Source organism: Eublepharis macularius, chromosome 5, assembly GCF_028583425.1.
Source record: "Eublepharis macularius isolate TG4126 chromosome 5, MPM_Emac_v1.0, whole genome shotgun sequence".
NCBI classification, from domain to species: domain Eukaryota; kingdom Metazoa; phylum Chordata; class Lepidosauria; order Squamata; family Eublepharidae; genus Eublepharis; species Eublepharis macularius.
This window is the reverse complement of record NC_072794.1, coordinates 30,096,414-30,121,277: the sequence shown is the minus strand read 5'-3', so window position 1 is coordinate 30,121,277 and position 24,864 is coordinate 30,096,414. Positions and strand designations below refer to the sequence as shown.

The following is a 24,864-nucleotide window of genomic DNA, read 5'->3' as shown; positions in this document are numbered from 1 at the left end:
GAACTTGCCACTTTTGGCCCACAAAGTATTCTGGTTAATGCCAGATAGGCTACACTAAGAGGTGGGGAAGCCAACAGATGGCTGCCTAAAGACCATAGCTAGTGCACAGGGACATATAGAAGGAGATGGTCTTTCGAATATGTGGGTCCCAGGCCACGAAGGGCTTTAAAAGTTATAACCAGCATCTTGAATTGAGATAAGAAACAGACTGGCAACCAATGCATTTGTTTCAAAATGGGCAACATGTGTTCCCAGAGGTTAACAACAGTTGGGCTGCCACATTCTGGACCAGTTGTAGCTTCCAGATTGTTTTCAGGAGCAGCCCCACACAGAACACATTGCAGTAACCCAACTATGAGGTTACAGGAGCATGGATCAGTGTGGCCATTGGCTGAGTCTAGGTAATGAGAGAGTTAGTGACCCAGATGCAGCTGATAGAAGGCCACTGTGCCAGCCTGCTTTTCAGAAACCAAGGCAGAATCCCAAGCTCTTAACCTACTTTGAAAAAGCCGACTTCTCTCCATTCCCAGCCAGTTTGGTGTAGTGTTTAAGAGCAGCGGGACTCTAATCTGAAGAACCGGGTTTGATTCCCCACCCCTCTGCTGACCACTGCTGTTTTCTGCTGAGCACTGCTGTTGCTGTAACATAGTTTGTATGTTTGTAACACAAGCTAGCATGCATTTATTCTCCTGGCAAATATTGTAAATTCTGTGCAATTAGAAATGGGGGTTTAAATCAGATGCATACATTTTTGGAAATGAACTAGATTTCCTGAAAAGAACCCTGTTCTCTGAATTTATGTATTTGGGTTATTTATAGTCTGCCATTCTTGCTCAGAATCAAGGCGGATTACAGGATATAAAGGAGTGCAGTCAGACAGCATAAGACAACCAGTGAATAATGCAATAAGACTAGGATTACAGAAATTGAGAACAAGTCGAACAACAAATTAAAACAAAGCTATACTATAAATATTCCAGAAAGTGAATTTCAAGGTAGAAGACAATGCAGTAAAAGCAGGTGATCCATAGTTTGATATAGTGGTTAAGAGTGGCAGGACTTTAATCTGGAGAACCGGGTTTGATTCCCCACTCCTCCACTTGAAGCCAGCTGGGGGACCTTGGGTCAGTCACAGCTCTTCCATTGCTCTCTCAGCCCCACCCACCTCACAGGGTGATTGTTGTGGGGATAATAATAACATACTTTGTTATTATTATTATTTAAGACAAGTGGATTCAATCCCTCTGGCGGCAACTCTGCAGTTAGGCAGGTATTGATGTGTACTTGGGGGGCTCCTAGGTATGTAATACTAGTTTCTAATTTTTTAAAAAAATATTCCTCTCTTCTGAAAGCCCAAACAAGACTGAGCATCTTCATTGCTCTCCAGGAAGCACAGAATGGTGAAATCAGTTGCTTTATAAGTGGAAAAAGGAGAGTGGAGTGGGCTGTGGAAATGGCCTGCTTGAACCCTTAATGACTTGGGCCATTCTTGAGAAGGGAGGCTTGAGTTGGGGGCAGCCTTCCAGCAGCACTCCCTCCCCAATACCTTATGAGCCCTCAGTTTGTGCTGCTGTAATAAAGCACTGCTCTTACCAAAATTGCTAGCTGTGCTTGTTCTGTTATTGTATAATACACAGCCAGTAGATTCTGACCAGTCACAGGTGTATTATAAACCCTTTTTAGATCAGGTTATTAAATTTGATTTCCGGGGTTGATATTCTGACAATGCAGGGGTTTTTTTTTGGTACTGGTGAAATATCAAAGCAGCTGTTAATTATAGTGGTAGGAGTTCTACTATTTCACCTCATTATCCCCGTCTTGCACTTTTATTGTCTGTTGCTGCTGGCTGTACAGCACCAGGCCTGGCACTGCTGAACTGTGAACACAATGCTAGCATTGGAATAGAAAAGCAGATGGCAGAATGCCCTATTTATAGCTCATACCAATCTGCTTGAGGTGAGTGCTGCTGAGTTGGTTATCAGGGATGCTTTCAGTTACTCGAGGGATAGGGAAACCCACTTAACCATTTTACGTTTCTGGCCTCAAAGAAACTGAGGAAAAGAAAATAGGTCTAAATATGTACGAGCTTATTTTATTTCGGTTAGGGGGGAGGAATAGGACCCAAGAATTCTCACTTGCCTTTAAGTTCAGCATAGTAGTACTATTCATGTCTGAGCTTGAAGAGTGGATTGTTCTGTAGAAATTTTACTTCCATAGCAACTTAGGAACACTGAATTTCAATTGCATCACACTATGTAGATTTAATGAAAAATGTGGAATTGGGGATTTCTGGCTTTCCTTTGGATCTAATTTGCATGCAGATACCAGAAGAAAAGCAAACATTTTTGCACCGAATTTTTTACAATCAGATATTTTTGAGGCAGAATGGGTTTTCTGGAGTACAAAAACCCTTGGGTCCTCTTCCTCTCCCATTGGCCTCTTGTGAATTTTTCCTACGCTTACAGTTCTGTTAGGTGGCTCAGTGTAATTTTTAAGGTTTCTATACTGTGAAATCCCAGCCAAACATGAACAGTGCAGTAGATGTGGTGGTGAAACAACAATATGTAACCAATTGAATTTTACTGCCTGATTACATCACTGCAGGCAGATGAAGCCCCTTGTTACCTTCAGTCTTTATAGGAGGGCATAGAAAGGTGGAATGCCTCTTCACTAGACATGGGCATGAACTGAAAAAAACCCAAACACCCTGTTCATCGTTCTTTGCCATCCACGAACAACGAACATGAACCCTTCCTGAACATGTTCATTCGTTGTTCGTAGGGGCCAGAACCACCCCACCCAAACCACCCCATTTAGCCCCCCTCCCCTCAAACCCACTTACCTGGCCCATTAAATCCCTTTAAACTATCAGCTGGCAGGCGTGACTGACCTGGCAAAAACAGCAGTGTCTGCTGGCAGCTAGTTTGAGGGGTTACCAACTAACCTTTCTAATGTCCAATACCTACCAAATTTGCAGGGGACATAGTCCTCACTGTCTTCTGAAGACCCCCCAAGTTTCAGAGAGATTGCACTTCGGGAAAGGCATGATCCACGGGTCTCCCCCTTGGCTGCCATTTTCTCTTCACAGTGGCAAAAACAGCAGTGTCTGCTGGCAGCTACTTTGAGGGGTTACCAACTGACCTTCCCAATGTCCAATACCCACCAAATTTGCAGGGCACATAGTCCTCACTGTCCTCTGAAGACCCCCCCCCCAAGTTTCAGAGAGATTGCACCCCGGGAAAGGCACGATCCACGGGTCTCCCCCTTGGCTGTCATTTTCTCTTCACAGTGACAAAACGGGACTCTCTGCTGGAAGTACTTTGAAGGGTTAAAGCCAGAAGGAAAGCCAGAAGGAGTTCAGTCCCTGCCTCCGGTTGCCTAGGGAAATGATTGCAGGTGCCAGACTGTCTGGCTTGACGAACGCCTGACGAAGGCAAGGAACGAGGCTTGCAACGACCACTTGTTCGTTTAGAATGGGGCCTCATGAACAGCTTGTTTGCGAACAGACGAACAGGCTGTTCGTGGGTTTTTTCCGTTCATAATGCTGTTCGTGCCCATGTCTATTCACTGACCAGAAAAGTGGGTTAATTTCCCGTCGCTATGCTAGCAGTTTATTTTCCTGTGCAGAGACACATAGCATCTTGATTAAGCATATAGTGTTGAAACAGCAGAATGGGGATGCATGTCCAAATGCAGATGTCTTCCATCTGCACTTCATTACTTTCACTGGGGTACGCATACTGGTGTGCATCCCTATTCACAGTGTGCTTCAACTAGTTATCTATGTTTGCCTTGAGCATCAGCCAGTTTACCTTGGCAAATTGAATACATTTTCATGACACCCTCCCTCTTGCAAAAGGATATGAAAAAAACGACAGCTAGGAAGGGCACTTTTCACAAAATGGTGGTAGAGGAAGGATTTGTGGCAAATGCTTCTCCTGGGTTTTCTGCTGAGCACTGCTGTTGCTGTAACATAGTTTGTATGTTTGTAACACAAGCTAGCATGCATTTATTCTCCTGGCAAATATTGTAAATTCTGTGCAATTAGAAATGGGGGTTTAAATCAGATTCATACATTTTTGGAAATGAACTAGATTTCCTGAAAAGAACCCTGTTCTCTGAATTTAAGTATTTGGGTTATTTATAGTCTGCCATTCTTGCTCAGAATCAAGGCGGATTACAGGATATAAAGGAGTGCAGTCAGACAGCATAAGGCAACCAGTGAATAATGCAATAAGACTAGGATTACAGAAATTGAGAACAAGTCGAACAACAAATTAAAACAAAGCTATACTATAAATATTCCAGAAAGTGAATTTCAAGGTAGAAGACAATGCAGTAAAAGCAGGTGATCCATAGTTTGATATAGTGGTTAAGAGTGGCAGGACTTTAATCTGGAGAACCGGGTTTGATTCCCCACTCCTCCACTTGAAGCCAGCTGGGTGACCTTCGGTGAGTCACAGCTCTTCTAGAGCTCTCTCAGCCCCATCCACCTCACAGGGTGATTGTTGAGGGGATAATGATAACATATTTTGTAAACAGCTCTGAGTGTGGCATTAAGTTGTCCTGAAGGGTGGTATAGAAATTGAATGTTGTTGTTGTTATTAAAGTGCATTACAATTTCACTGGAATCCTAGCCATGAATGGAAAGGGGAGAATGCATTTTATTTTGAGAAATGCATGCTACCTCATGCTCCAAGTTGTTGCAACATGGTAGATAGGAGCCAGGCTTTTCCCTCTTACTCATTTCTTACATACTGAATTTGTATGGAGATGCTAGTTGTGGGAGGGGTGTAGCTTTCTAGAAATTAGAAGGGTAACAGCCAGGATATGTAAAAGAAGAAGGAGAAGATTCCTTCCTTCCAACACAATGACATTTTTCTAACCAGAGAGTCAAAGAACCAACCAACATCTATACCTGGAGCAGAATTTGATTATTTGGAAGCCTCTGTTGAAAGTGAACTGGTGCAGGTAGTAAAAACGATTGAGATTCAGTATAAAGACTTGGCATAAAAAAATAGTTATAGGTCACTCATTGGTGTGAATCATTGTGTGCTCCAGTTGGAAATCACAAATCTTCTAATTGTGGAGTATTTTTTGGCCAACTTCCATTTTCCAGTGCTGTCCCTGTGTCAGGTGACCTTTGGAAACAACTAAGATACAGCATCTGCTGACATGAGAATCAACAGAGATCCTTTCCTCACTCATGCAAATGTATGTAGTGTGTATGTGTGTTTCTTCTGCTGGTTATTCCTTCTTACTGCAGTCTCTGATGCCAAATCTCATTTTTGAGGATCCCTTGACCCTCAGTGGAGTTTGCATTAGCAAGGGGAAGGCAACATTTTGCAAGCTTGCTGCATTTGCAGAATGGGTCTATACATTTGGGATTTGTCTAGGCATCTGTATTCTGTCCCGTTCAAGGGCTGAGAAGCAGTAGGCTGGACACAGCCTGCTAATCCAAGACTGCAAGGTTGGTTGGATGCGCATTTATATCTTCTTAGTTGTGAGGGGCTGGCAGGTCTGATTTCGGTGTCAGTGAAGTGCATTATAGCATTGTTCCCTCCCCTAAGATCTTTTTCAATGGCCGGTCTTTTGACTTTTAAAGATCAGGTAATTTGGACTCTGTGCGTGCGTGCGTGCGTGTGTCCGTCCCTGTCCATTACGTGCCCTTTTATTACAAGCGTTGTTGGCCTGATTTGAAAAACTACATTTATGAACATAAGGTTAAATATCCCAAAACACAAGTAATAGTGTTAGTCTCCAGTGCTCACATTGGAAATGGTAGCTTAAAGGTTAGGGTAAATGTTTATTATGATGACCCTTATAATGGTAGGAGGAATTCAAAGGACTCTTTGGTTAACAAAGCTGAGGCAATTTTCAGCCAGTTGATCTACAAGTTCAGCTTTGTGATATTAAATGGGAGATAAATATAGAGAATTAACTTATTGTAACCAAAGGAGTGTGATCTATTACTATATATTATTGTCTCTTTATAACAATATATTACATTTTGAAGTAGGGTCACTACCAGAAAGTGACCACCAACTGCTTATATTCTGTATTTGTATTTCTGCAGCTTTGTGGGACGTTAATACCTCATTCTGAAATTATAGCTGATATCTGTTTGAAATGGACCTATACACTCCAACATGAATTACAACAAGTACTGGACAGTGAGCTACTCCTTGAGCTGAGGGGGAAAAAATCCTTTTTGCACAAGACATTGAAATATGATGAGTTAATTAAATTGTTAAGGCTTTTCTTGATTAAGAATGCTAGAATATCAAATTAAGGTGTACTATTAGGGTGTACAAGTAGACTGAAACAAACTGCTTACTTAAATTCTTCTTTGAGCTCTTTAATAAATATAAATGCCTACTTCAGGTTAAAAAAAAAGCCCCAATAAGAGAATCTTGGAAGGAACTTGCCTTGGCCTTAACTCAGAAAGACATGATGAAGTTTTGGAGTATAGTTGTGACTATAGAAGGGAGAGAATGCTATGAGTTAGATTCTTATATATTCAGGGACCACTGGGAAGAACATTTTCCCAAACTATTTAATGATCAAACTCAGAAAGATAACATCGTTGAACTTCCTATGACATTTTCATCAACTAACTCACCTGAGTGGCCACTGGTATCTACCAGTGAAATAAAATCCTTAATCAGGAACAGTAAAGCCCCACGTGAAAATTTCATCCCTCCTGATTTGCTTAAAGCTTTCCAGGACTGGTGGGTGCTTGTTTTAGCTACCCTATTTAGATAGATTTGATAAGTTCCCCTAGAAATGGGCTTTTTCTATTGTGCCAATTTATATAAAAAAAGAAGCATACTGATCTAGGCTAGACATGGGCATGAAACAGAAAAACCTGAAACGAGATGTTCATGTTTCATCATTTTTCATGAATCGCAAACCATGAATTTTCACGAAATTGACCTGTTTCACGAAATGATTCGTTAGTTTCATGGTTCGTCAAAACCAGATGCATTCCAACAGTCTCCTTCACCCAGAGAGATGCCAAACTTGCAGGGAGACTTCAGCAGGTTCTCCTCCACCCACCCTCCAGTTGGGCCAAGATTGTAATATGTTGACCAGGAGGCAATTACTGCCAGAGTGCTTGACTGAAATGGGGACCGAGAGTTGCTGGGTCAGACTCAGGAGGAGGACGGAGGATTATCAGCCATGGTGTGGAACTGGGCCGGGAAGATGGAGTGAGGGGTGGACTCAACTGCAGGCAGGGACAGTCCCAAGAGTTTGGGATGTGGACCAGAGGAGCTGGATGTTTCTCCAAAACCTTGCCATTCATCCTGATTGAGATATGTGTGCCCTAAGGGGCACCCATGACATCTGGCATGTGGGTTTTGTTGGTGGCCCCCCCCGCGGGCCCGGGAGGTGGTCGATGCTCCAGACCGCCTTCCTTCTGCCCCCCCTGCCATGGGTTTGGGGGTGGCCTGCAGCACCCCCTTTGGCCCTAAGGGGCACCCACGACATCTGGCATGTGGGTTTTGTCAGTGGCAGCCCCCTCCTCGCAGGCCCGGGAGGCAGCTGATGCTCTGGACCGCCTCACTTCTGTCCCCCTCCATACCATGGGCTCAGGGGTGGCCCGCAGCACCCCTTGGGCCCTAAGGGGCACCCACGACATCCAGCATGTGGGTTTTGTCAGTGGTCACCCCCCCTCACGAGCCCGGGAGGCAGTCGATGCTCCAGATCGCCTCCCTTCTTTCTCCCCCGCCATGGATGGACACCTCCTCCTCTTTGGGAGGAAGTCACTATAAGTCCCACTCTTGGGGATGGCTGCTAACAAAACCCACCTGCCGGATATGGCGGCACTGAATGGATGAGGGTTGAGGGGTGGTACTCTACTGGAACGGATGGACGGATGGAAGCTTCCCCCTCTCTGGGGGGAGGTTGCTCGACGACAAACGGAAGGATGCCTCCCCCTTTCTGGGGGGAGGTCGCTCGACAACGAAGGGAAGGATGCCTTCCCCTCCCCAGGGGGAGGGTTCCTTAAGTCCCACTCTTGGGGATGGCTGCCGACAAAACCCACCTGCCAGACATGGTGGCACTGAATGGACGGGGGTTGGTGGGTGGTACTTTACTAGAACGGATGGACAGATAGATGGAGGGATGCCTCCCCCTCTCTGGGGGGAGGTCACTCAATGACAAAGGGTCACTTTATTTCCTACATGGTGGCCATGATACCACGGACACAATCCGCCCTGGATGTCCAGTCCCTCAGTCCTGCGGCACTGGCAGATGCCTTCTACAGATCAGGGAGGGAGAGACTACATCCCCCAGATAGAAACAGCAGGGGAGCACAGCTGTATTTTTTAAAATGTATATTAAATTTTTATTGGGCTTTTATAGTAAATGGAGGGGTTACAACAAGACATAAACGTTCAGCAGATTCATATACAAGACACACATCTAGCCGTCCAGATACTAAAAGCCACTATATATGTAATTAGCGCCCCATATACCTTCAAAATTCCCTTTTATTTTCTATAGTCTTTATTTAATTTCTGTATTTTTTAATCCACTTACTCTGCTCCTTATATCATTTCTAGTAATTTTTTCTTTTGTGCATATTATAGATAGATCACATTTCACCTCTTTTACTCTTTAATCAGGGATCTTAAATCCTTACTCATTCCAGGAGTGGGGTGGAAATAGTAAAACCTAAAATATCAGCAGGACAGTAGTCTACATCAACATAAAGAAAAGAGCAATTTTTATGCTGATTTCCCCTCTTTCTTATATCTGTTCTGGCCATGCCTTACAAACTTGTCTACTTGAATTTTCATAATAGTAAGGGTGGAGAGGCCAAATCAATATTTAGTTTAAAGACAATTTTATATTCTATAAAAAATATCTCCTTCATCTATTTTGTTCCAGCCAAACTTATTTGCATGTGTTTTCAGATTGATAAGGCTAGGATAACCACATAACTATATAGCTAAAACACAGTTTTGCATTTTAAAAATAGTAGCTCCTTCATCTGTTTTATTTTGGCCATCAGCACTTGTTTACTTGGATTCTCATACTCGTAAGGTTGAAAAGAGCAGATGGTCGTTTAGCTTAAGCACTAGTTTGTATTCTGAGAAGAAGGAGTAAAGTCTAAGAACAATTAATAAACTCCAAAGGCCCATTTATCACGTTATCACTATCGCTTTAACAATAGATATACCAAGTCTGTTATAATATAGAGCCTCTAAAATTTTCAATAAATCTATATTGCATAACATTAAACATATAAAAAAGTCTAAGTCTTAATCCATACTTCTCCTTCTCTCTTACTTTCAAAACAAAGAAGGAAAAGAGAGAGCAGTAGCGAAACCAAAGAGCTCTATACTTCCATCAATCTCCCTCTCTCAACTCTTCAAAACATATACTATATAGTGTTATATAAAAAAGAAAAAATAAGGAAAGAAGGGAAGAGCTATAAAAATATGAGGTTAGGTCTACATTAATGCGTTCTAATCTGGTTTTTTCTTCTTTCTTTGTGAAAAGTAGTACATCCCATCCTTAATCCATCTGGGCCACCAAAGGTAGATTCTCTTGTCTTCCAGCCATTTCTGAAGGGGTCGATATGAATGTTGCTACTCCTCTGCTTGTTATTCCTCTGCTTGTTTTTCTGCTTTAAGATCCGCTGCACTCTTTTTTCCCCTTTCAGTGTTGGCATGCTGAATTCTCTCCATGCAGGTCTGCTTCATGGCTCTGCCTTTTCTTTGCTAATGTTTTGTGCCTTGAAGGGGACGTCCTGGTAAAATCGTCCATTTTGCAAACTGTGTCGCAGACTGTTTCCCCCCTCATTTGGTTCTGTTTTTCTGTCAGTTAAATCTGGCCCTTTAGAGATTTTTTCTGCATTGTCATTTCTTGTCATCTGTTTGTCCTTTTCCACTCCAAATATCCCGTCTGCTTTAATGAGTAATTCCGTCATTAATTTAGATATTTCTTGCAAATTAGCAAGTACTTCTTCTTCCCACGAAGCCATTTCAAAAAGTGGTAAAAAGCTTTGTTTTGGTTAATTATGTTCAAAAATGTATAGCTTTCCAGCAGTTGCTGAGAGAGTCTCTTTAGAATTCTTCTCCCGTCTCTGCCCCTCCCAGCTCGCTTGAGCAGCCGCAATGCAAGCAAGCTGGATTGCCCTCGTAAAACCATAAAACAGTCTACTTACTTAATGGAAGGCTGTAGGGTCAGTTGAGCTATCTTAAAGTTATTTTTTATCTGTCTTGTTAAGAATCTGCTTCATATGCTGTGGTTCCTTTTAGCTCGTTGGACTCCCAGTTTTTGCAGCTATATAGCCATATTGGCTCCTTCGTTGGTCCTTGCTTTCAGAACCGGTATTGGGGCTTCTGGGGGTTCACCAGTCCCCCTAGGCTCTTCCACCTTGTTCCAGCCTGCCTCCCCTCTCTGGGAGGAGGGCTTGGGGGTCCGATCTCTTGGGTCCCAAGGAATGAGGAAGGTCACGGCAGGGAGCTCATAAAACTCGCCTGTCGTAATTTCACTGCCTCATCCTGGAAGTTCCGGGAGCATGGCTGTATTAATGCCCACCCCTTGTGCTGAGGTGCAGAGGTTGCCGACAAAACCACTTGCCGAACATGGCAGCACAGAAAGGAGTCAAGCAGGTGTGAATGACGAGCAAGAGCGAGAAAGCAAACAGAGCAGAAGAGAGTTGGGACCTCAGAGAGGAACCCACACAGAGCTGGGCCCCAGAGCCAGCAGGCAGTGGCCGTGGGACCGGGCTTGGAGGGAGAGCCCCTAAACTAAAAATAAAAATGAACAAAATAAAAGGTGCTTTGGATGCACAAAACAAGAGGAGTGAGCTACGCCAAGCAGGTGTGCATGGCAAGCAAGAGAGAGAAAGTAAACATAACAGAAGGTAGTTGGGACCTCAGGAGGAACCCACACCAAGCTGGGCCCCAGAGCCACTGGCCCTGAGACTGGACTTGGGGGAGAGGCCCTAAGACAAAACCAAAGGAAGCAAGGAAACAGCAAGAGTGAGCCCTTAAAAGAGTAGAGAAAGAATTTAGAAGAAACAAAGACGAACAAATAAAAAAAGGGGGAGGCCTAGGCCCCAGGGCCCAGAGCCTAGAGCCAGGCTAACGCCTGAGACTAGGCTGGAGTTGGGTGGGAGAAAAAAGGCACCCTCACCCAACCTTCCTATAGCAAGGCCTAGAGCTTGAAAAGAGGCTTCTTTCAGTCTCTTTTAATGCAGCACTGAGCAGCAGCCAAAGCACAATCCCAACTCCACACACTTTCACACTATCCCAGCAACAACAGCAAGTCCTCCCTCTCCCTCTGTCTCCTGGGACTGAACACGAGGCAGAGAGAGAGGAGCATTTTATAGAAAACGCCGACATAGAGGAGAAGAGGAGGTCTGTGGTTGGCTGACAGACCTGCATAACAGGGTTTGTAGGGATGAGATTGGTGTGCTCATGGCTACAGAAGGCCCACTTCCTTGGTTGCCTAGGGGATTGACCCCCCCAGCTCCTGGCTGTATAGGGCAGAATGTAAGCTCTCCAGATGACTAGGAGAGCTGCCAATCAATGTTAAGTGGGCTATGATTGAGGTTTCCAATGGCAACAAAAAGTCTAGGCCCATTGTTGCCTAGGGAATCAATGGATCGGCACCAGCCTGTCTGCAATTATGGAATGTTCACGAAATGAACAAAAGGAAAAAAAAGTCATAAATTTTGTGGAACCGTGATAACCACGGCACAACGAAATGTTGTTTCACGATACACAAAACGGCCAATTTTGTGATAAAAATTGCTTCGTATTTCAATTCATGCCCATGTCTAATGTAGACCCAGAGGAGTTAGCTGTGTTAGTCTAAAACAAAGTGTTAGTCTGAGGAAGAGAACTGTGGTTCTTGAAAGCTTACGCTACAATAGCGTTGGTTAGTCAGGTGCTACTGAACTCTATACTGATCTAGCTAACTATAGGCCCATAAGCCTGCTGGATGTCATAGGAAAGCTTTATGCAAGACATCTGCTGTTGAAGCTGGAGACATGGATAATTAAAAATAACTTGTTAGCACCAGAGCAAATTGGATTTAAACACAGGCATTTGACCCTGGACCATTGCCTACAACATCTTATTAATAAATTTTTAAATGGCCATCTAGACAACTGTGTGTGGCGTTTATCAATGTCAAACCTGCATGTGTTTCCATCTCAAGATATGATTTGTGCTGAAAATTAATTAACATAAGTATAGATTGTAGGTTGGTAGAACGTATAAAAGGCCTTTTAATCTATACATAAATGTTATGGTAGAATACTTATTGGAATCCCAGTTTTTCTCAGTAACAGTAGGTGGAAAGGCCATTTCAATTTTGCTTTATGCAGATGACACACTGCTAATTTCTCATACTCATATTGGTTTTAGAAGGTTGCTGAGACAGTTCAGCTCCTGTTATACAAGCCTACTTAATATAAATTATGATAAAACCAAGATTATGATTTTTAGTAGAAGATCACATAAATGGACAATGCCTGAGAAACCTCTAGAATAGGTGTCTAGCTTTAAATATTTAGGGGTGATATTCTAGCAGTCAGGCTCTTGGACAGGTCATATTGACTATGCTGAGCATATCTGAAAAAGCTGCCCTTGGAATTCTAAGATTTTATAGGAAAAGGGAAAGTTGCCTGATTTTTCCAACTTTGGAAATTTACAAAATGAAATTACTGCCCCAGCTTATATGTGGTAGAGAGTGCCCTCAATTCAGAGTTAACTTATGGTGAACCCTGGTGGGGTTTTCATGGCAAGAGACTAATAGAGGTGGTTTGCCATTGCCTGCCTCTGCAACTCTGGTCTTTGCTGGAGGTCTCTCATCCAGTTACTAATCCAGGCCAACTCTGCTTAGCTTCTGAGAGTTGATAAGATCAGGCTCACCTGGTTGATCCAGGTAAGGGTGTCCCAGCCTCTATGCAGACCACCAATTTGGGGCTGTGGAAATCTCCAGTCTTCAGAAGTTGCTCAGTACAAATTTGCCTGCCTGCTGTTAGCTGGTGCTCCTTGCTTATTTGCACATTTCCAGGCCTTTTGACTTTATCATATGGAGAGATGAAGGATAACTCATGGCACAGCTTTGTATTGAGATTAGTGACTAGCCTTGGCTTCTCAGAAGAATACTTGAGAACCCTTGGATTCTATATAGCCAAACTTGTAGTAAAGCAAAGATTGTTAGACCAGAGTACTCAAACTGATGCTGAACTAGTAGTAGGCACCTTGAGAACAACTCTACTTTATAGGCAGTTCCTTCCTTGTCCTCTGACCCTTGCAGTGTACTTTAGTGATATAATGAATTTTGTGCACAGAAAGGCTTCCGCTGAGGCACTCGTAGATATTCTACTGCTCGCAGTTTTGGAAGGCTGGGATTCTATATAGGAAAAGAGTTTGCTCCTGTGATTATAGGTCCATTGAGGATTTGTCTCATGTCACATTCCAATGTCCAAAATTTGAGTCTGGGTGCAGCAGATTTTTGAGGACCATTATATCTTGTCTCAGGAAGGTCAGACCAGCAGAAATTAGTTTTATTATTGGCAGATAGGAACAAATCCATTACTTTGCAAATGGAAAGGTTTGCTGCCGCTATCATACAAGTAAAAAAGATAATGAGATGTGCTGACCCAAGCATGGTTGATATGTAATTGCTCTACTCTGGGCCATGAGCCTTTGGATTGTATGATTTTATTATCGGATATTAGAGTTTTTATTACCAGATATTTAAATGGTGATTCTGTGAAAATCCTTTCTGTGAAAATGTCCAGAATTTTATCTTGATGAACATTTGGGTTTCTCTTGTATTGTTTCTATGACTTTTCACTATCACAGTATAGGATTTATTGTTGAAGGCTTTCACGGCCGGAGAACGATGGTTGTTGTGGATTTTCTGGGCTGTATAGCCGTGGTCTCTTGGCATTGTAGTTCCTGACGTTTCGCCAGCAGCTGTGGCTGATGCCAGCCACAGCTGCTCGCGAAACGTCAGGAACTACAATGCCAAGACCACGGCAATACAGCCCGGAAAACCCACAGCAACCACAGTAGTGGAGGAGGAGGAGGAGGAGGATCTTAGTAGTATGAGGTATGTGTCAAGGAGTGCACAGGGAGGAGGAAAAAGTCCTTTTCTATATGGATGGAATGCAACAAAAACACAAACTGAAATGGCAGTGGGTGTCTACATTTATTTATTTAGAAAATTTCTACAGTGCCTTTCTAGAGAATCTGCTTTGGTTTACATGGTAAATTTCTGTTGCTTTAGCTCAAGAAATTTTAAGCTATATATAAAATATGGATGACTTATTTACCATACAGCCTTTTGTTCATTCAATTGAACACACAAAAAATGGAAGCAGGAAACATTTTAAGCAGTCACAATGACTGCTTGAATTTTTTTTTTCTGTTGAACATTTTTAATCATAGTGACAAACAAAGCTAAGCGGGTTGCATTTTTAAACACTATTCTTCATAAATGTCATGTCACCACTTTATAATACCTGTCTAGGATTTTTCTTTCTAAGCAAGCAAAATAAAGATATACTTCTGGCTTTAAAAATAGTGTTAATACCCTCTGTTGAAAAAGCAATGTATCTTATTGCACTACTCTTATTACAAGAATATATACTTTCATGGGTTGCAACAGTTTTCTGAAAGAAAATAGAAGAATGCATTCTGCTAATTAGTAATGTGTCCAGTTCAACATATTCAGTTTTTACAAACATTTTATGCCATCTGTTGCTTCTTATGAAAAGATGTGCTACATATGGAGTATATGCAATTTGCAGTCAGTCATAGTTCTCTTCAGGTTCGGCATTTTATTTTATGTTGCATATCCAGCTTCAAATAAAAGTAGATTATTGGGGAGGGTCTTCTTTATTTTCATGCTGTTTCTCTTGTTTTCAATTAAACTATAAACCATTGGAGCAATATGTTTGGATGCAGATTTTTTTATGACAACATGCAAAATAACAAATATTTGTAATATGTTTAAATTGTTAGTGCAAATGAGTTGGTTAAAGTGCTGCAAAGCCCAGATGGCAATATTTGGCTTCTGTTGCTTAACCATCTAGAAGGACCTACAATTCTTCAGATTCATGCTGAAATTTGACTTTTAAATCTCAAGATTGATGATTTTCATAAACATCTGTATCTCTGTAATTTAACAATGAATGCTATGTATTAGCATTGATTTGTCATTAATACATTAACAAACTAGGATTTAGTGTGTTGTTAACCAATGTTGGTGAGCCCCCTAGCATTAATTAATTAATTTAGAATATTTCTATGCCACTTCTTCAGAGTCTGGCTTGAGGGGGATTGCAGTTAACAACCTCAGAATATAATAAAGCCATTAAAATCCATTAAAAACAATAAGCTGATCTCTATCTGCAGCACAAAACTGTCCCTCAAACAGCCATTAAAAAAGTGATAAGATAAACCCCTAATTAAATGCCAGTATAAAAAGTTGTGTTTTAGCCTGGTGCCTAAAAGAAAGTAAAGTAGGTGTCATCCAGGTGAGCCTCAAAGAGAAGGGCATTCCAAAGACAAAGTACCACTACAGAAAATGCCCCATCTCTAGTTGCCACCTACCTCATCTCTGAAAGTGGGAGCACAGAGAGCAGGGCTTGAGAGGCAGAGCTTAACTACTGGACTGGATAGTTTAGAAGGTTTTTGGGGGCCAAGGTTTGGATACCTTGGCCCCAAGCCATTTTAGACCTTAAAGGTAAGAACCAGCACTTTGAACTGTGCCCAGAAACAGATGGATATCCAGTGCAGACCTTTCAGCAAAGGAGTGATACAATCACTGTGTCACAACCCCTGATCTAGGCCTTCTCTATATTATTTATTTTACCATAGAACAAGTCCCTCATACCAGAAGGTTGTGAATCACTTCACTACCCACATCTTCAACTCTAGAAGTGTGAGATAAAGTTGATTTCCTTTTTTCTTTTTACATGCAGGATTCCTTAATCTTTAACCAGAGATCACAAAAGATACCAATCAGGACTAGAGGTGGGCACGAACAGCAATACAAACGAAAAAAGCCACGAACAGTCCGATCAGCTGTTTGTGAGCAAGCTGTTCATGAGGCCCTGTTCCCAACAAACATGTGTTTGTTCCAAGCCCTGTTCGTGGTGTTCATCAGTTGTTCGTCAAGCCAGACACTCTGGCGCCTTTCAATCAATTCCCTTGGCAACAGTAGGCACGGACTTTCTGAACACTGTTTGAACTCCTGTTGCCCTGGAAACCTCAGTCTAATAGAGCGGAACCACAAGTGACAAAAGGCACAGATTGGACACTTGTCTGCTTCCCTCAAGTTTTGATGGGAAATGTAGGCATCCTGGTCTCACAGCTTCGCTCTCTGACTGCTGTCCAATGGACTTTTCAACTGTCACTTGTCCAACATTCTGCCAAGCTGCCTACATTTCCCATCAAAACTTGAGGGAAGCTGACAAGTGTCCAACCTGTGCCTTTTGTCACTTGTGGTTCCGCTCTAAACCCAGGGGCACTTCACTCCTGACTCAGCCGCTTGTCAGGGAAAATCCTGAAAAGGGCTGATTGCAGCCTGCTGGGGTTTAAATTTTCCTCTCCGTGCTGCTGCGCAGCGCAGGAAGAGGGACATTTAAATCCCCCATTCAGCTGCTTGTCAGGGAAACCCCTGACAAGCGGCTGAGTTGGGGGTGAAGTGCCCCAGCAGGTTGCACTCAGCCGCTTGTCAGGGGTTTTCTGACAAAGTATCCCCCTCTCCCTCCAGCCGGCTGGAAAGAGGGAGACTTTGAAGGGAAGGAGGTTCCCCACACCGTTTGCAAACGGCACAGGGAACTTTCTTCCCTTCAGAGTATCCCCCCTCCCTCCCATGAACAGCCAACCACGAACATGTTCGTGAACAGGGTCATGTTCTGGTTGTTCGTGATTCCCTGTTCGTGGATGGCAACAAACAACAAACATCGTGTTCGGGTTTTTTTCCTGTTCGTGCCCACCTCTAATCAGGACCCCCCTTTTCCCTGGATCCTTATAGAGTTTGCCATGGTGTTGATGAGAACACGGGAGTCAAGGGCAATAAACAAACAAATCAAGGGCAACAAATTTTATTAACTTGGTAAGCGTGACATTTAATGCCTTCCCACTCTAGTATATTAGGTGACACAAGTTACCAGAGCTGGGAGAGGTTTTCTGCTTAATGGTTACAAATTGCTTTGATGGTATCAGTTGCTTCACTATATTTACATAGAAACAACTCCCAAACTCCTGTCTAAATTAATCTCTAAAGTTCCTATTAGACTCCCTGCCTATTCAGGATACCACCTGTCCCCTTTCCCTCCAAAACTCAACTCCCCTTTTTTCCAGTTGGATGTTGGCTCCCTCGGGTTTTTTTTTCTCTCTCTCACTCCAACATTCCACTCAGCCTTTCAAATTTCTTTAGTATGAGCTGAATGGGAAAGAAAAGAGGGCAAAATCTCCTGTCCGTTACATCCTGTAACCAACCCTTGACAGTAGCTTGGCTGCCATGTTTTAGACCAATTGACATTTCTGAACCATTTTCAAAGGCAGCCCCACGTAGAATGCATTACAGTTATCTAACGTGAAGCTGATCAGAGCATGGATCACTGTAGCCAGATAAAGTTTTATAGGAAAAGCAGTAGCAGGCAAACCAGCTAGAGCTGATAAAAGATATGTGCCACAGTGGAGACCTAAGCCTCAAACTCTAGACTGAGATCTAGTAGTACCCCCAAGCTATGAAGCTACTTCTTCAGAGGGGCTAAACAGCTTCCCCAGTGACCAACAGCACTTCAGTATGTCTGGACGAAGAGTTATATTTGTGGTATAGTTTCCTGTTTCTAAATGTATGAATAATAACATAGCTTGCAAGAAATAAAAACCAGCTTTTGAAATACTCAGTAGTATTTAAATAATTTGTATAGATTCTGTTGAATGATTTCAGTATGTCTTTCCATCGGGAGATGATGCTCAGTTGGAACCAAAGGGTCTAGTCAAAAGGAGTGCCTTTCCACAAACTTATGGGAAGGCATTTCTTTTGACCCAAACCCATGCATAGGCTATAAACATAAGATAATTTCATTTTATTTTTTAAAATTAGAATTGGTATTAAATTTTTGAATGATAAATAAAAGATTCTGCTGGTGTGACCTTAAATGTGCCCATTATAATCTGGGAAGTTCTATTAATACCTTGTCCTTATTTCACCCTAATGAGTTACATTATGATACTATATGTGCTATAAGATTCCATGTTGAGTCTTCTTCCTTCAGTCTCTCAATTATTGATGAGTTGAGCACTTTGGAAGATTTGTTTGTAATGAATAATTCCAAAAGCAGGGAAAAAAACCTCTCACTGCAAATTAAACATTTTTGCCCAATTGTGGTGTTGCATTTTCTTAGGGGAAGTACGGCAGAAATGAATTCTGAAGGAAAAAGTGTTTTAAAGCACAATGTGTTACAATGCATTCTCTCTTAAGGTGTAAATTATGATTCATCTGTAGGCCCAGGCTTTTGTAGTCATAACACATACATTTCAAGCAAGACCATTCCCTATTTTGAACTAGTTTCTATTCTTTTAACAAAGCATCTCTCTGAACCATGTCTTTACAGCACAGCCCTGAATTTGAACTTTACAGCACAGCCATAAATTTGGACTTGTGGATCACCATATCAAAAAGTTTGGGAACCACTGAACTAGCTAATATTCAAGATGCTAGAAGAGGGCTTTTCAGTTTCACAGAACTGTTCTTCGGGTGACAATTTTTGGATCAAAATTAATGGAACCAACTGCATATTTTGCATCATTTTAATCCAATTAAATTGAGTATGTGTTAAAACAGTAGGTATGAGCAGAATGACAGTTGGTGTCGTGAGCCAGGTCAGCACAGGCAAGATAGTCTGAGTCCAGTCCAAGGTCAGTGCACGAGTTCAAAGCCAGGTGAGAGTTTCAAGTCCAAAGTCCAGAATCCAGAAGCCAAGTCAAGAGGTCCGTAGGTCAGTTACCAGTCAGAGCAAGGGCTAGCCAGAAGCAGGGTCAAGGCTCGGTCCAGTGGTCACATGGCAAGGCAAGGGCAGAACAAGGTTCAGCAGAGTAGTCGCAGTCAGAGCAGGATTCTGACGTGTTGCTTCCACGCCTCCTGGTTGTCTGTGGCAGGGTTTATAGATAGGCTGAGCTGGCAGCCAGCTGCTTGGGTGCTATCCGGTGCTGACTTCCTCATCGCTCTCCCCTAGCAGCTGGCGTCTGGCCAGGAGGTGTGCACTTTGCCACCTCTCTTACAGCTCCACTCGCTGCTTTTGTCTATGGCGCTCCCTGGGTGAAGCTGGAGGTTTGGGCGTCCTTGGCAGTGCTTCACCAGTGGTGGTGGAACTGGAGGGCATTGGTAATGCTGGCTCAGCTGGTAACTGAGGGCTTTGGGTAACTGCTGGCTGGGCTTCACCAGTGGTGTTTTGGCTGCAGGGTGTTGGGGCTGCAGGCTCAGCTGCTGGCCTTGGACTTTGATCTGCCAGCAGCTGTTCCTCCTGGTTACCAACTTCAGCTGCATCCGGGCTGGCTTGGCTGGCTACACAAGGGTCTTCTTCCTCTGAGGAGACCTCAGCCGCACTGGGCCCCATGACAGTTGGATTGTAGTATCTGATCTTGGCATAATTGTATTGTATATCTATCAGTTAAGTTACCAGTCTAAGCCTATGGAAATCAGTTGGTTTAAACTGAAGTAACTGCATAGGATTGCACTGTGTGTCACATAACCTCTCCCCCGATGTAAGGATTATGTGGTATAACTGCAATGTAAAGAGTCAAGAGACCGAGTTTTGCTCTACTGTTAAGATTGCTAGGATTTCTTGGTTCTGCTTTGGTTGTCTCTGTTGGATAACTGTTGAGATTGATGCAGGCCATTTGCTGTTTATTTCAGCCCTGTCAACAAAACATTGTATTTACAATGTGTATTTTGTTGCTTCAGCACAGGAGCAGTGTCATTAAAGGTCTTGTCTGGGTCTCCCTCAGCTTCACTTGTTAAAACCCTGAAATCTTTTGAGCACGTTTGTTCCTGAGTCAGGAACTCTTTGAATCAATCACACAGCTGCAGAGGCAGCCTTGTGCAGAATGCCTAGCTACTTCCATCTTCACTCTAGGGTCATCCTCCCTCCCTCCCTTTTTGCCTGTAGTTCTTCCATTCTCTGTCTTTGCTTTGATAGTGCTTTAAAATGTGCTTGGCTGTACATTCTGTAGTCTCTTTTTTATTTATGCCTTACTTTTAGCTTTGTAAGTCCGCAGGGTTTAAAGTACAGGTGGGAACCCTTTGAAATGTGTTCAGATATTTACTAAAATAATTAAGCTGTGCCAAGGCTGACACTTCCAAGTAGTTTTTTCGTCATGTGCATAAGTGTTAGAAAACACAGTATGCAGTATTGTTTTGTATGAAATTATGCAGACATAAAAACTGCTTCATTGCTTTCAGTTTGCATGAAAACAGACCATCCGGAATGCAAGTATGTCACAGATAATACCAGTACAATCCATCTAAAATTCAGAGCTGAGTTCAATTATATTATTGAAAAATAATGTTAATTGGAATTTGTTGCATATTTATTTAAAAGAGCAGACTCTTTGTTCTTTCCATTACTGGAACCTCTGTTAGAAAGGAATTTCAGTGTATATTTTTTTAGTTTCCATAGCAAAGGGCCTGGTGAGCTTCAGGTTTTTTCTTTCGAAAGCTATCATCTTTCTTTGTTTGCTATACCCTTAAACTAGCAGCCTGTGACAACAACAGAGGTATGTTTGTGTTCTTAAAGGAGATATGAGACCTGTTCACCAGGACCAGCAAAGTGAAGATTAATCTGGATAAGATTGAAGTGCTGTAGTTGGTGATAGAATTGATTGAAGAAGTGGGATTCAGCCTACTTAAAGACAGGGTTGCTTTCTCCATTAAAGAGCAGGTTTAAAGTGTGATGGTGCTATTAGACCTGTTCCTGCAGATGTATGCCCACATTTCTTTTACCTACTGGCTCACCAGATACAAACTTAACATACTTGTCAGGCTTATAACATGCAAAGTTCCCTGTACACATGTAGAGTTGGACCATGTCTAGAGTAATTATTTTGGGGTCTTAATCGAAGTGTTGTGCCTTATTTCAAGTTGCCAAGAGGAAGATACGCTTTTCTGTTTCAAGCCACATCCATGGAATCCTCTAACCCTATGCCTGCTCCACATTTATTTTCTGCTGCTGGCTCAGAGTTTGTTTGTTTTTTAAATTTACCTTGGCTTGGGGGAATTCTCTCTGGATGGGCCCATCAGTATTTATATTGGTATTAGATTAGTTAATATTTGAGGCTGCGGTGTGATCATTTTTTTATCAGTTTGGTTTTAGTATTTTACTCATGTAATTTTAAGAAGATATTTCTAGAAGTGTTAACTAGTTTGTGTGGTTTTAGGTTTCAGATGTTTAAGCACTGGCTTTAGTATTTTCATATTTGGGGCACAGTGTTGTGACTTTTATGGATTTATATTTTTGGAAGTAGCCTCAAACAAAAGTTTGAAGATACATAATAGAGATATAAGTATGTGTCCTAACAGTTGTGAAGTTTTTGGAAAATAGAACAATACATTGAATTTAGATACAATGGATAAGGGAATAATCTTAGAAAAGTGCAAGATGATGCATTGGGAAAGGAGGAGATGATGTATATTGTAAGGATCTAGGACACAATCTCAGCTACTTCCTCCACTATCTTCCTGCAGCTATCATTTGGTGGCAGCTGTTTTGTCTGTGTCCCCCCCCCCCCCCCCGGGTCTCGGTTGGATCTGAGTCAGTGAAGCAGAGTGCCAAGTAGTAGGTTTCATGGACTTTTCACTGATCTCTAGAGTGATCACTATACACAATGATAGAAATGGTTTGCAAAAGGGCAGCAGAAGAGAATGGAATGTTCATCTGTAATTAACCGCACATATTAACACATACAGGTCCTTATATTTTCGTATAAGGATCCTTGAAGCGATATATGAAAATGTGTAATTATGTTTGTGTCAGATTATTAAATTAGATACCTTTTCCCAAAGCACCAGTAAATAGCTAAACTGAGAATCTGTCCTGGCTTGGTTTTGGCATAAAGCCATAGTTATAACACTGGAAAGTATGGATTTGCCTGTCAGCTCATCAGAGACTTCATTTGTCTCTCTGGCACAAAGTAAGCATGTCCTATAACATTTCCTATCCCTTAACTATGTTTAATGATTTGCGAACCAGTTGTGGGTTCATTCCTCCCCACTGCCCTTTTTGCAAGATACTTCTCTGCCTTTAAATCAGGCAATAATCAGGGTTCATTCCTAATTCAGGATTAATCAGTATAATACCCCAGTTTCCTGTCCTGGTTTAAGAATCATGGTTAGCAGTATTCATGTTTATCATTAATACAGATGTAACACTTAACAATTGATGTACGTGACAGGAGGGTCAAGTCTAAGAACTCCCTGAATTCTGTCAACTTCAAGAGGACTCAGGAAGACAGGGCCTTCCTCCCTGTTTAGCAGATAGCCTTTTCATTAACAAACACAAACAAACAAATAAACAAACAAACAAAAACAAACAAATGGTATAGTTACGTTACTTAATGTTAGTTGTTTTTCCATTTTTAAAGTAACTTTGAGATCTTTTTTAAAATTGAAAATCAACAAATTAATACATAAGGTAAATGCAGGTAATGCATATTTATGTGGGTAAGTCTATATATTTTTTGTATAGTTTAGAATAATTTAGGATAGAGTATGTCTATATTTATTTTCCATTTATGGCACATTTGTCTTTCCAATTTGGTGAGTATAATATTAAAATTAGAAGTCAGGAAGCACCGATTCTGAGAAGGGAAAAGTTACATCTGCATTGGCCCAGATAGTCTTTTAGTTTTCTTTCATTTGTTAGTACAGGAATAGTGCCATTTCCCCTTTATTAATACTACTTATCTGGATAGCAATCTAGGCAGACTAATGTTCTGTATTTTTACTTCCTGTTGTTAGCTTCCTAATGTTGTAATATATCTAGAAACAACATTTCAATTCAGTAAAAGCAATCAGGTTTCATTTAATAAATTCAGAGTAATGCAGCAATTAACTTTTCTCCCACAGCTCATGCCTTAGAAATATTAAGCTCGCAATGAGTGGTGACTTGTTAGATTGTCTGGAAATAGTTCCAGCATATTAAAAAAATCAAGGAGTTAATGTCTAATTATGACACTTTAATAACAGGGATCTGGAGTATAATTGTCATCGATGGGCTATTCTCTGCAATGAAATTCTCTGCAATGAAATTCTCTGCAATCCTTTATTATCTAAGATTACTGTCATGGTTTATAGACCTGGGTAGTCCAGTTTAGTCTCAGACTAGGCAAAATAATTTGTTCTTGTTTTCTTCTTCTCCTATTAAAAGCATTGTGATTGTTGCAAATTCATACTACTTTGGTTTAGGAAGGCATTATATTCAGTAATTTGCCAAAACTTCATAGTCAGTTGACCACCATGGCAGGATAGGATTCAGAACATTAATGTGTCATCTTAAGATGCAGAAAAAGATTCATAATTTAATTGGTTATCGAGGAAATACTTCTTGCATTCATAAAGATAAATGTATCAATCACTAATCTTTCATGACATGTCTTGGAAAAAGCAGGTATCTATGCTTTTGGCGAATTATTGAATATAATGCTTTCCTAAACCAAAGTAGTATGAATTTGCAATGACCACAATGCTTTTAATAGGCGAAGAAGATACAAAGAACAAATTCTTTTGCGTATTCTGAGACTAAACTGGACTACCCGGATTTTGTTGGATGCGGAATCCGTCAGACTTATTTTCAACTCAGTATTTTCCACTCTCCATTTTAATTGTACTTTTTGAGTATGTTTGCCCTTTTTCATTTTCAGGAATCTTCCCAAGAGAGTGTAATTACACGAGACATTCATCGTACGTTCCCGGCACATGACTATTTTAAAGATACGGGAGGAGATGGGCAGGAATCTCTTTACAAGATCTGTAAGGTATGGCTAAAGTTGTATGTAATGTACCTCAAAAATAGAGTTTTAGTGACTATACAATATAAAGGCAGGGTGTAATATCTTGCGCATACTTACACGATTGGCATGTTTTAATTTATTTTTTTAATTACTAACACTACAAAAAGGGAAAAATGGGAATGGGGGAAAGGGAAAAAACAACATATAAAAACACACACACTGCATCTACAGGTATTGCTTTCCCTTCATACTACAATTGTTTAAAGTTAAAACTGTATAATATGCTATTAGATTGGTAGATCTTATAAAATACAAACTACAATCAGGATCAGGTCTTCTTCCCCCCCCTGCGTCTCGGTCACAGCTCTCTCTGAACAGCTACAGTAGCTGTGCTCGCTCCCTCCTCCCCCCCTTCAACTTCTAAGTCCTCTTCTTGTTGGAACTCTTGATGATTAGACACAAAGTCCCTTAGCTGTGCTTCCGATATTATCTTGTAGGCTTGGTCTTTATAACTAAACCAGATACCTTCTGGAAATAACCATTTGTATTTTATTTCACACTTCCTCAGAAGAGCTGCAAACCTTTTATATTTAAATCTTCTTTTCCGAGCTAAAAAATGGAACGTCCTTCAATATCTTAACCTTGTTACCCAGAAAGTCCAAATCCACATTGTACGAATTATATAAGATGGTGTCCCGAGTCTTCTTAGATGAAAAGTCGATAATGATCTCGCGAGGCAGCTGTCGCTTCGTTGCACAATTGGCATGTTTTAATCTGATCATCATTACTTCGTTTCTGAAGTTTTTTGAATTTTTGTTGTATTGCATAATTGGTGAAAATGGTTAGATTGACACAG

General features: G+C 41.5%; 1 protein-coding gene across 10 annotated transcripts in view; it reads left to right on the top strand.

Moving 5' to 3' along the window:
- RABGAP1L (RAB GTPase activating protein 1 like) overlaps positions 1-24,864 on the top strand; it is a 225,614-nt gene that overhangs the window by 89,684 nt on the left and 111,066 nt on the right. For all 10 annotated transcript variants that reach the window (XM_054979085.1, XM_054979079.1, XM_054979081.1 and 7 more), the window contains one exon: positions 23,919-24,032. In XM_054979085.1, the coding sequence (XP_054835060.1) occupies positions 23,919-24,032 (114 nt within the window). The remainder of the gene's footprint in view (positions 1-23,918; positions 24,033-24,864) is intronic.